This window comes from Belonocnema kinseyi, chromosome 7 (assembly GCF_010883055.1).
Source record: "Belonocnema kinseyi isolate 2016_QV_RU_SX_M_011 chromosome 7, B_treatae_v1, whole genome shotgun sequence".
Classification (NCBI taxonomy): Eukaryota; Metazoa; Arthropoda; class Insecta; order Hymenoptera; family Cynipidae; genus Belonocnema; species Belonocnema kinseyi.
Window position 1 is genome coordinate 11,353,787 of NC_046663.1, and position 13,030 is coordinate 11,366,816.

Consider the following 13,030-nt stretch of genomic DNA (forward strand, 5'->3'; position numbering starts at 1 on the left):
AATGAAGAAACAGTAAAAAGAGCCTTTTCAAATCAGTCAAGGAGTGTGACTGGTTTTAAGTCAGTTTTAAATGATTCAAATAATGCTGATTCGATGACTGAAGAAGCAGTCAAAAGAGCCTTTTGAAATCATCGAATGAGTGTGGATGATTAAAAGTCAGTTTTAACTGATTTATATAATGATGATTTGATGCTTGAAGGAGCAGTCAAAAGAGACTTTTAAAATCGGCCAAGGAGTGTGATTGATTGAAAATCAGTTCTGGCTGATTCAAAGTCAGTTTTGACTGATTTAAATCATTCTGATTTGATGACAAAAAGAGTAGTCAAAAGAGACTTTTTAAATCAGTCAATGAGTGTGACTGATTTAAAATCAGTTTTCACTGATGCAAAGTTAGTTTTAACTAATTTAAATAATGCCGGTTCGATGACTGAAGAAACAGTCAAAAGAGCCTTTTCAAATCATCTAATGAGTGTGACTGATTCAAAGTCAGCTTTAACTGATTTAAATAATGACGATTCGATGCTTGAAGGAGCAGTCAAAAGAGACTTTTAAAATCAGTCCATGAGTGTGACTGATTCAAAGTCAGTTTTGACTGATTTAAATAATGCTGGTTCGATGACTGAAGAAACAGTCAAAAGAGCCTTTTCAAATCATCTAATGAGTGTGACTGATTCAAAGTCAGCTTTAACTGATTTAAATAATGACAATTCGATGCTTGAAGGAGCAGTCAAAAGAGACTTTTAAAATCAGTCCATGAGTGTGACTGATTCAAAGTCAGTTTTGACTGAGACTGATTCGGAGATAAAAAGAGAAGTCAAAAGAGACTTTTTAAATGAGTCAATGAATGTGACTGATTCAAAATCAGTTCTGACTGATGCAAACGCAGTTTTAACTGATTTTAATATTTCTGAGCCGATGACTAAATAAGCAGTCAAAAGAGACATTTTAAATCAGTCAATGAGTATGATTGATTAAAAATCAGTTTTGACTGATGCAAAGTCAATTTTACCTGATTTTAATAATGCTGATCCGATGACTAAATAAGCAGTCAAAAGTGCCCTTTCAATTCAGTCAATGAGTGTGACTGATTTTAAGTCAGTTTTAACTGATTTAAATGATGCTGATTCGATGACTGAAGAAGAGGTCAAAAGAGCCTTTTGAAATAATCTAATGAGTGTGACTGATTAAAAGTCAGTTTTAACTGATTTAAATAATGATGATTCGATGCTTGAAGGAGCAGTCAAAAGAGACTTTTAAAATCGGCCAAGGAGTGTGATGATTCAAAATCAGTTCTGACTGATTCAAAGTCAGGTTTGACTGATTTAAATCATTCTGATTTCATGATAAAAAGATCAGTCGACAGATACTTTTTAAATCAGTCAATGAGTGTGACTGATTCAAAATCAGTTTTGACAGATGCAAAGTCAGTTTTAACTGATTTTAATAATGCTGAGCCGATGACGAAATAAGCAGTCAGAAGAGCCTTTTCAAAAATGTCAACGAGTGTGACTAATTTTAAGCCAGTTTTAACTGATTCAAATAATTCCGATTCGATGACTGAAGAAGCAGTCAAAAGAGCCTTTTGAAATCTTCTAATGAGTGTGACTGATATAAAGTCAGTTTTAACTTATTTAAATAATGACGTTTCGATGCTTAAAGGAGTAGTCAAAAGAGACTTTTAAAATCAGTCAATGAGTGTGATTAATTCAAAATCAGTTTTGACTGATTCAAACTCAGTTTTAACTAATTTGAATAATCCCTAGCTGATGACTGAATAATCAGTCAAAAGAGCCTTTTCAAATCAGTCCATAAGTGTGACTGATTCAAAGTCATTTTTGACTGATTTAAATAATTTTGATTTGATGATAAAAAGAGCAGTCAGAAGAGACTTTTTAAATCAGTGAATGAGTGTGGCTGATTTAAAATCAGTTCTGACTGATTCAAAGTCAGTTTTAACTGATTTAAATAATGCGAATTCGACGTCTGAAGAAACAGTCAAAAGAGACTTTTCAAATCAGTCAGTGAGTGCGACTGATTCAAAGTCAGTTTTTACTGATTCAAACTCAGCTTTGACTAATTCAACCTCAGTTTTAACGTTGCAGTTGAAAGAGACTTTTCTATTCAGTCAAATTGACTTACTAATGAATCAGTTACTTTTACTGACCAAACTGTTGAATTTTCAGCTAAATAAAAGAAATTTTCTACCTTAAATGGAATATTTTAATATGTATTATAAAGAATTAATTTTAAAAAACTTCTAATAAAATAGTTTCATTTTCAACCAGATAAATTTGTAACTATAATAATGAACCTTCAACTAACTAATGAATTATTTACAAAATACTTCTACTTCCATGTAAATAGTTGAATTTTGAATTAAGAAGATTAAATTTTCAAAAAAGACCATTTTTAAACAAAATGCAAGAATCTTCAACTAAAAACTTAAAGCTGCAATCAAAAAAAGAATAATTGTCAAAATTAATAAACAAAATCTCTAGCAAAATTGTTGAATTTTAATTAAAAATCATGAATCACTAACCGAAGAAGACGAATTTCTAATGAGAATTGTTTAATCCTCCACCAGAATAGGCTCATGTTCATCCAAACAGTAGCATTTTTAACCAACAAATTATCAGATTCTTACCAAAAAAGATTAATATTCAACAAAAGTTGAATTTGTAATCAAGAAACATTTTTCAGGCAATAAACAAACTTTTGTATCTAAAAAAATGTTGAATTTTCAAGTAAACAAAATTTCAAAAAATTAGATATATTTTCCACTAGAGAGTTTCAACTTTCTACCGTAGAAAATAATTGTTTAATGATGTGATAAGTCTTTACTTAAAGAAATTAATGTTTAGAAATGTAATTCAGCTTTCGACTCAATAGTTGAATTTTGAACTGAAATTAAGAATTTTTAACAAAAAAGTAAATTAAAAAAATTACTTAGACTTTAAACCAAAGAGTTTAATTTTAAACAAAAGAGGAAGAATTTTAAACAAAATATTCGAAGTATAAATTAAAAAACATCAATTTTCAACCAAAAGTGGAATGTTTAAATTATCAGTGGAAAAAATTATTTTTCAACCAAAAAGTTGCATTAAAAGAAGTTTTTTATCAAATAGTTAAATTTTCGTTCAATAGGGTTAATTTTAGAAAAAAAAATATATTTCTAACGAAATAGTTGAATTTTCTACTAAATTGTAGCATTTTTAACAAAGCATGTGAATTTTTCACAAAAAATGCATTTTTCAGCAAAAAGTTAAATTTTCAACAGAATATTTAAATCCTTAACTAAACAAAAAATATGAATTTTCAACAAAGCAATTTAAATTCCAACCATAAGGATGAACTCTCAACTAAAGCGATAAATCTTTAACTAAAAATAAATCTTTCAGAAAGTAGTTTAAGAACTAATTTAAAACTTAAAAAGATAAGTTACAAACGAACAATGAATTAGTTCAATTTTCATTCAATAAACTAATTGAAAAAAAATTATTTGCAAAAAAATAGTTGAATAAAAAATTTAGCTACAAAATAGTTAAATTTTCAACCAAAGAAATTAATTTTGTAATAAAATTATGAATCTTCATCTAAAGAAATTAATTTTTTGCAAAGTATTTAATTATTTGACTAAATAGGAAGACTAAGAGGAAAGATTTTTAACGAAGTATTTAATTTTCAACTAAAAAAAAAACATTTTTAACCAAATATGAAATATTTGAATATTTAGTTGAAAAAATTATTTTTCCAACAGAAAGAAACTAATTTTAAATAAAATAGTTGAATTTTTAACTAATTATATGAATTTTTAACGAAAATTATAATTCATTATTCATTAAGCAAAATAATGAATTTAAAACTAAACCGTTTAACTTTCAACGAAGTAACTTAATTTTTAACAAAAAGTTAAGTTTGCACAATTTTTGATAATTTTCTACTAATGTGATAAATATTTAACCAGAACAGTTAAATTCACTATTGAAAATATTAATTTTTAACCAAAGAAACAACAAATTTTTAACAAAAGATTTAAATTTTGAAAAATAAAAATGAGCTTTCAACTAAAAAGATTAATCCTTAACCAAAAAGTAAACTTTTAATAAATTTTTGCCACTTCCTATCAAGTAGTTGAATTTTGAATAAAAAATTATAAATGATCAAATCACTAAAAAATGTAATAGTAGGTATTTCAACTAGGAAATATTTTAATTTTTATTAAAAAAGAAAGCGTAATTTAATAGAGAAAGACGAATTTTCAACAAAAAATTTGAATACCCAAACGGATGGTTTAATTTTAAACTAAAAAGATTATTTTTTAGCAAATAATATAGTTTACATTTTTATTGAAAAAATTAATGTTTAATTACAAAAAACAAATTTTTAACAAAATAGTCAGAAATTCAACCAAGGAGATAATTTGTTAACTAAAATTATGAATCTTCAATTAAGAAAAGATTGCTATTTCAACCAGAACGTATTTTACTTTTAAATAAAAAACAGTTGAATTCAACCAAAAAGATAAATTTTTGGGTTAAAAATTTAAGTTAAAAATACAGGTCTTTTCGTGAAAAATTAACCTTTTGTATTCAAATATTTTTTTGAAAGATTTGGTTGAATCATTTTGTTAAGAAATCTTTTTCTTTCTTGAAGATTTATATTTTTAGTTGAAAATTTACTTCTTTGTTTGAAAGTTTAACTCTTTTGTTAAAAAGTAGCCCTTTTTACTTAATAAATCATCTGCTTGAGTGAAAGTTTAACTAAATTGTTCAAAAGTTATTTTTTATATTAAGGGCTTATATATTTAATTAAAAATTTAATTGTTGAGTCGAAAAGCATTTTTTTGGTTTTAAATTAATATTTTGACGAATTTTTTTTTGGTTAAAAATTCATCTGTTTTAACAGAAATTTAGACTTTCTTGGATAAAAATGCAACTGCTTGGTTTAAAATGAAACTATTTTGTTAAGTAGAAAATTTAGATATTTCGTAGAAAATTTTCTTGCTGATTGAAATTTAAATTTTGATGTTCTTTTCCATTCTTTTTGGTTGAAAAAGTTTCTACTTTTTGATTAAATATTCAATTTTTCTCGTAGATACTTATATTTTGTTCACAAAAATTGAAACTTTGATCTGGAAAACTTAGCTGGAATGTTTGTTTTTTGAATGAAAATTCAACTATTCTTTTGTATTTTTTTTTAAAATTAAAGTTCATCTATTTTACGAAAAAAATTTTTGTATAAAAATTTATCTGTTAAGGTAGAAATTTTTTAAAATGAAAATGCAACTTTTTGATAAAAAATTATTATTCTTTTATTAATATTTTATTAATATTCAATTAGTTTGTTTGAAATATTTGGTTAAATCTCTTTCTTAAGAATTTTTTTTTTTTGTTCAAGATTTATATTTTTATGTGAAAATTCATCTCTTTGGTGGAAACTCGAACTATTTGATGGAAAATTAATCTTTTCAAATTAAAAATTCAACTACTAGGGTAAAAGTTAAACTACATTGTGAAAAAGTTATTTTTTGATTGAAGGCTTACTATATCCTCAGTCGAAAATTTAACTCTAGTCGAAAAGCCTTTTTTTTCTTTGAAATTAATTTTTTTTACTAAAAATGTAAAAATTTTTTTTGTTAAGATTGATTTTCTTTTTCGTTTAAAATTCTCCCTTTTTAGTCAAAAAATAATTTTCTTGGTTTAAAATTTTATGTTTGTTGGGTAAAAATTCATCAGTTTTGTGAAAAATTGTTTTTTTTTCTGAAAAGTCATACTTTGGGTTGAAAATTCCATTTTTGAAGAGAAAATTAGCCTTTTGTCTTGCAGTTTTAACTGTTTAGATACAATTTTATTTCTTTATTGAGTAAAAAATTTAGATTTGTTGAAAATTCGTCTTTTTGCTAAAAAAAAATACTTTATTTTCAAATAAAATTCATCTTTTTTTTATTCAAATATAAACCACGACAATTTTTGGTTAGAAACTTATATTTTTAGTTAAAAATTTTTCATTTGTATCTGAAATACTGTCTTATTTCGTTTATTAATTTTCTATGTTAAAAATATTTGAATCTTAATGATCAAGACAATGAAAATTTATTATTTAGTTTCATCAGTTTAATTTTAATTAATTTTTAACAACAAAAACCCAGTATAGGCCTAAAATGTATTATTGTAAAGAAATAAAAAAATGTAGTTAGTAATTTTGATAAAGAGCAGAATTCCTGAAAATAAAATCAAGAATCTAACGACCAAATTTGGACAATCAGCATAAAATGTTCCCATTGAAATGTAAAAAAAATTAATGTTACACCCTTGATAAGGGTGCTGTAGGAGTGCCGAAACGTTGGTGATTATATTTGGAATTTTTTTTTGTGGTCTAATAATTAAAAAAAAATACAAAAGAAATAAAAAATAAATTATTTATATATAGAAAAAGAAAGAGAAGCGAGAAGGAAGGGGATTTGGTTGGTTTCCTTCTGATTTTTCTCTCCTCTTTTTTCCAAAGGGAAAAGTGCTTTTCCTTTTTTTTGTTTTTTTTTTTAGGGTAGAATTTTTTTTTCAGATTTCAATGGAAAAATTTTATGCTGATTGTTCAAATTTGGTCTTTAGATTCTTGATTGGGCGTTAATTAGTATTTTAAATTTGATTTTAATCTCATTTAAATATCTTCAATTTTAATTTTGATAAAATTTAAAATTGAGTCCATTTACTCACAGAGATCAATGCCAAGTGTTGCTGATGCACTTAAAATGATGACGAAGAGGATAAGGTAGACCTCAGGTGGCGCTCTTTCGAGGTGACTTCCAAAACTTTTCACCATAGCTTTGACTTTCATCCTTCGACCTTCATCCTTTTGCACCTTCAACCTGGAAAAAATTTCATTGAAAAAAAGGTAATTTTATTGAATAAATAAATAGGACATTTAAAAAAATTTAACAATAATATCAAAAAATATAATGATCAGCAGGGTGGTCCACATTATTTTTCAAACTTTCTTGCATATCGCACGGAAATTGGTTCGAATCCACACATAAATACATAGATTTTTTTTGAACAAAAAAATTATATTTATAGGTGGTGCACGGCCCATGAAATTTACCAAGCATTTTCCTGAAGGAAAAAGACGGTTTTGTAAATTTTATTTAGAATCGTCAATTTTGGGTTTTTCGATTTAAAACTTAACGATTTTTTTAGCCATCAGATACGAATAAAATATTACTTTTTAAATATCACCTCCATAAGTCTGTTTTATATGGTTACAAAAACCACCCATGAGTTTAAAAATGGGTTTTGCGAGTTTTTTTGGAACTAATTATGATATTTTTTTGTTATTTTAAATTTAAAATTGTTCCTAATAACTGAAATACAACTTTATATTGATAATTTGATCATCACATACTTTTTAAAATAATTTATTAATGTTTTAGCAATTTTTGTTTAGAATATATTTAGAAAGTCATTGTTTTTTCATATGGATGCTAGTGTTTCCCCAATTTTCAACTAAAGTAACATAGTAACTAATCAATGTTAACCACAAAAATGGTTTAAACAATTGATTATAATTGTTGACTATGTTCTTTTGAAATAATACGAGAAAATTGAATTTTTTCTAAAAATTTTGCACTTTTTTTCTAATTTTTCAATTAGAGCGAGGTTAACGAATCGTTAAATTTAACAAAATGAATTTTTTTTAAATTTATTATTATTTTAGATAGTAATATCTTTGAACAATGTTAGAAAGTTGCAGTTTTTTCTGAATTTTCAACTAATTTCTTACTTTTCACTTACACTGGGTGAATAATTAATTCAATTTATAAGAAATTATTATTTAAACAAATTATTATTGTTTATAACTTGATTCTTTTCTATTAATGTCTAATAGTTACGGTTTCTTCAGGAATTTTCAACTTTTTACCCACTTTTTACTTAGAAAAGTACTAAATAATTTAAGTTAACCAACGTAGTTGTTGAAACAATTTATTATTATTTAAAATTATCTTCTATTATATACGTGCTAAAAAAAAGTTGCAAAAGTTCATACAGTTCTTTAAAAAATGTATTATAGCTTATAACTATTTTTTCTCTTCTCAATTGGACTTTTTAGTCAGGAAAAATAATAAATATTAATTTCAATTTCATTAAAAGCGCTCCTAAGAATTATTTGAAGAAAAATTTACAATGAGCATTAAATTAATATATAAATATGATTATTTTCAATGTTTACTTGTGATTTATTAATAACTTAAGAAGCAAAGCCTTCTTGTTGCAGTTGAAATCAATATTTATTATTTGTTCCTAACTAAAAAGTCTAAGAAAAGTTCAAAATTCCAGAAAAAAACCCGCAAAGTGAACAATAGACAAATAGTACAAAATTTCCGAAAAAAAAACAATTTTCTACAATTAAGCAAAGAGAATATTATTAGAAAAGATAATAAATTGTTTAAACAATTATTTTTCAATTATATTAATTATTACTACACTATAATTGAAAAGTGGACAAAAAGTTAAATCTGTCAGGAAAAACCATAACTATTTGGCACTAATGTAGATGATGATAGTTATAAACAATAAAAAATTTTTTTTAAACAATTCCTTATGATAAATTTCATAAATTATTAGGTCACTCCAAGTAAAAAATAGACAAATAGTTAAACGTTTCCGAAAAAAATCGCAACCATCTACCATTATGCAAAGAGAAAATTATTAAAAATAATCATAAATTGTTTCAAAAATTATTTTTTACATTAAATTAATTATTCGCTCACTCTAATTAAAAAGTGGAAAGAAAGTTTAAAATTCCAGAAAAAAATCACAATTATTTGGATTTGATATAGATAAAGATAAATGTAAACAAAAATAGTTTGTTTACAGAATTACTTTTGATAAATTAAATAAATTACTAAGTCACACCAGGTAAAAATAGACAAATAGTTCGAGATAATTTTTTAATAATTTAATCAATTTTTAGTGATTTCAACTAAAAAGTGAATGAAAAGTTGAAAATTTTCGAAAAAACCACTCTTTATAGCATTACTTAAATAGAATATTATTAAAAATCATAAGAATTTGTTTAAGCAATAGCATAGAAAAAATTGAATTAACTATTACTTCATTCCAAATACAAAGTAAACAAAGTTACAAATTTAAAAAAAAAACCGCAACTATGTGGTATTCGTGAAGATAATTATAAACAATAATAATTTGTATCAACGATAATTTTTTCTGAATTTCATCAAGAACAAGGTAATTAAAATTAAATAATAGACAAATAGTTAAAAATTTGAGAAAAAATCACAACTTTTTACCATTAAAGAAAGAGAATATTATTAAAAATAATAATAAATTGTTTTAAAAAGTATTTTTCAAATTAAATTAATTATTAACTCACTCTAATTAAAAAGTGGAACGAAAGTTTGAAATTTCAGAAAAAAACCACAACTATCTGGCATCAATATAGATGAAAATAATTATAAGCAACAATAGTTTTTTTAAACAATTATTTATGATATATTTAATAAATTAATAAGTCACTCCAAGTGAAAGATCGACAAATAGTCCAAAAATTCATAAAAACTGCAACTTTCTACAATTATGCAGTGAGAATAATATGAAAAATAATAATAAATTGTTTAAAAAATTATTTCTTCTTAACTTCAGTTAATTATTACTTTACTGTAATTGTAAAATATACAAAAAGCTGAAATTGTCAGAAAAAACCCGCACTATCTAGCATTTATATAGATGAAGATAATTATGAAAAACAATCGTTTGTTTAAACAATTATTTTTTATAAATTAAATAAATTATTAAGTGACTCAGGGTGAAAAATAGATAAATAATTAAAGATTATTTTTCATCAATTTGATCAATTTTTAGCAATTTCAAGTAAAAAGTGAATCAAATGTTGAACATTTTTGAAAATAAACGCAATTTTCATTTATATTCAAATATAATATTATTGAAAATAATATTAAATTTTTTAAACCTTTGTTTTTGTAAAAATTGAATTAATTAATAATTCACTCCAAATGGAAAGTAAACAAAAAATTTAAAATTAAAAAAAAAAAACTGCAACTAACGGGCACTAGTGTAAATCAAGATAATTATAAACAGCAATAATTTGTCTAAACAATTATTTTTGCTAAATTAAATAAATTATTAAGTCCATTCGAGTGAAAAGTGAATAAAAAGTTAAAATTAACAAATTTATCTAAATTAACCACATTAAATTAAAATAAATTTGTTTTTTAGCTAAATCTGTCGTTATTATTAAAAAGAAAATAATTTTCGACAAATTTGCACTTTCTCACCATTGTGCCGATTATCCTATATAATTAATAAAAAATCGAATTATTAATGTTTTTTCTAAATACTAAGCATTAAGTAAATTAAATTCACACCTTGAGTTAAAAATAGATTGAGATTTAGTTTATCCAAATAATATAAAGTACTACAATCATAATAAGTTCAAGAATAGCTTTTCCACTTGGAGCTTTTTTTACCATCACATGGTTAGTGGGAAACACCATATGTCACTGTGTTCTCTCACGGCGTTTAAGACCTCATAAAAAAAAGAAGTGAGGGTGGAGACACTTTTATAGAATCCACTTGTATAAATTGTGATAAAATATGGTTCGAAGATAAATATAGATACAGCTTTTTCTCCTCTTTAATAAACATTAATTGACTCTCCAATTGTCTAATTGTCTATGAGAAACAAACCAAATATTTTTAATTTACTTTAGAGGAAAATATAAACAAATAAAATTTTTTTTTTTAAAAGTAGAATAAAAGGAGTGATCGTGGCGCGTTTTGCGTTGGCGCGGGTTCGATTCCCGAAGGAGGAAGCCCGCCCACGAAAAGTAATGTAGCCCAAAATTCTCTCAAAATAGGGGAAATAGGCTGGTTTTTTCTAATATTTCAATTTGAATTTGAATGTTTCAATATGAAAAACTTTAAATTTCTAAGGTATTGAGTTTTTCTGCCAAAAAAAACGGCTTTTTTAACCAAAATTTAATTTTCTACCAAAAATAGGAAACTTCAACAAAATAGTTGCCTTTTTAAACAAATAGTTATATTTTCAAGCCAAAAAGAATATTTATTTTTAAAAAAATTAAATTTTCAACTAAACGTTCGGATCTCCAATTTATAAAGATTGAAATTCCATTCACAAGAGTTAAATTTTCAAGAAAAAAAGTCGGAATTTTTAGGAGAAAGTTAAATAATCATTTTTCAAATAAAGAATTTATTTTCAAATAATTAAATTAAACGAACATTTTTTTAAAACAAAATTTGAATAAATTTGATAAATTTTCAACTACGAAAGATTAATTTTCTGCAAAAAGACGAAATTTTAACCAGTTCAATTAAACAAAACAAATATATTTTTTTAAATACTTGAATTCTTAACCAACAAGAGGGCTTTTTTTATCAAAAGAAGAATTTTTATCCGGTCGAATGACGCGAAGAAAAAGCAAATTTTTAACAAAATAGTTGAATTCTCAAACAAAAAGATAAATTTTCGATCAGACAGATTGATTTTTTAACTCGAAAGACGAATTTTTATCTGAATATATTAATTGTATACCATATATTTTAATTTTCAAGTTATTCAGAATAAATTACTCACCAAAAAAGGAATTTTTTACATTTTCAGATGAAAAGGATTAGAGAAGAATTAGGTTCAAACAAGAAAGATGATTTTTTAACCTAATACATCAATTTTAAACAAATTTGTTGAATTTTTAAGAGGAAAAGGCAAATCATCTATAAACAGTTAAATTTTTAACTCAAAAAATTGACTTATTCACCGTGAAAGTTAAATTTTTAATAAAAAGTTTATTTTTAATTAAGAAAGATGACTTTTCTACTATAAAAGATAACTTATCTACCAAAAGAAAAATTTTCAATCAGTTGAAATAAACAAAAAAACGAGTTTTCAAGGAAAATGTTGAGTATTCAACGAAAATTGTGATTTTTCAAAAACAAAAGTTAATTTTGAACCAAAAAGATAGATTTGTCCACCAGGAAGCTTAATGTTTTACGTAAAAGAAAATTTATCGACAAAATACATGAATTTTAAACAAAGTTGTGGATTTTTGAAGAGAAACAGGCGAATTATCTATAATTCAATCGAATTTTCAGCCCAAAAATGTATTTTAACAAAAAAGTTAATTTTCAGAAAAATAAAATAGAAAATAGAATTTTTAACCAAAAAGATGAATCTTCAAGAACAACAAAAATCAAAGTATTTCAAATTTTAACAATCTATTTTTAAACAACAAAGGTGAATTTTGAACAAAAAATAAAATCCTTCACGAAAAAGATTTTAAGACGAAATTGAAAACAGTTAAACTTAATTGAAAAAGTAAAATTAACAATAAAACAGTTAAGTTCTGAACCAAATTAAATTAATTTGCAACATAGCATTTTTAACCAAAAAACATGATTTTTTAAATTAAATTTTTATTTTTTGTATTTTTGAAATTAAAAACAGTTGAACTTAATTAAAAAAGTAAAATTTGCAAAAAAAGCCTAAAGGTCCTGAACCATGCTAAATTAATTTGCAATATTGCATCTTTAACCAAAAAATATGATTCTTAAAACAAGATAATTAATTTTTTTAAAATAAAATATCAAATTTTTTAACCAAGCAGATGAATTTTCAACCAACAAAATAAATTTTCAACAAAGCAGTTAAACTTAAAAATCAAGTATTTGATTTTTTTTACAAAAAAAGATGACTTCTTGAAAAAATACTTGCATTTTTTGAAAATAAATTAATTTTCAACCAAATAGTAAGATTTCTAATTAAACAAGATAAATTCAGAACTAAAAATATAATTGTAGACTTTTCAACCAAAAAAAGTTAAATTTTCTTTATGGTTTCTATTAGTTCAATTCAAATTCATGCGAAAAAACAAAAATGGGGAAAAATTATATTGTTTGAAAAACAAATATGACCATTGCTCGGTCATATTTCGCAAAATTTGTTCAAATTCATCATCAGGAAACGTACTCAAAGTTTTTTA

At 24.1% G+C, this 13,030-nt stretch overlaps 1 protein-coding gene across 1 annotated transcript in view; it reads right to left on the reverse strand.

Annotated features, from left to right (window-relative positions):
- LOC117176894 (discoidin domain-containing receptor 2-like) overlaps positions 1 to 13,030 on the reverse strand; it is a 559,289-nt gene that overhangs the window by 252,670 nt on the left and 293,589 nt on the right. The window contains exon 3 of the mRNA XM_033367265.1: positions 6,714 to 6,865. Coding sequence (XP_033223156.1) covers positions 6,714 to 6,834 — 121 coding nt within the window. The 5' untranslated portion in view covers positions 6,835 to 6,865. The remainder of the gene's footprint in view (positions 1 to 6,713; positions 6,866 to 13,030) is intronic.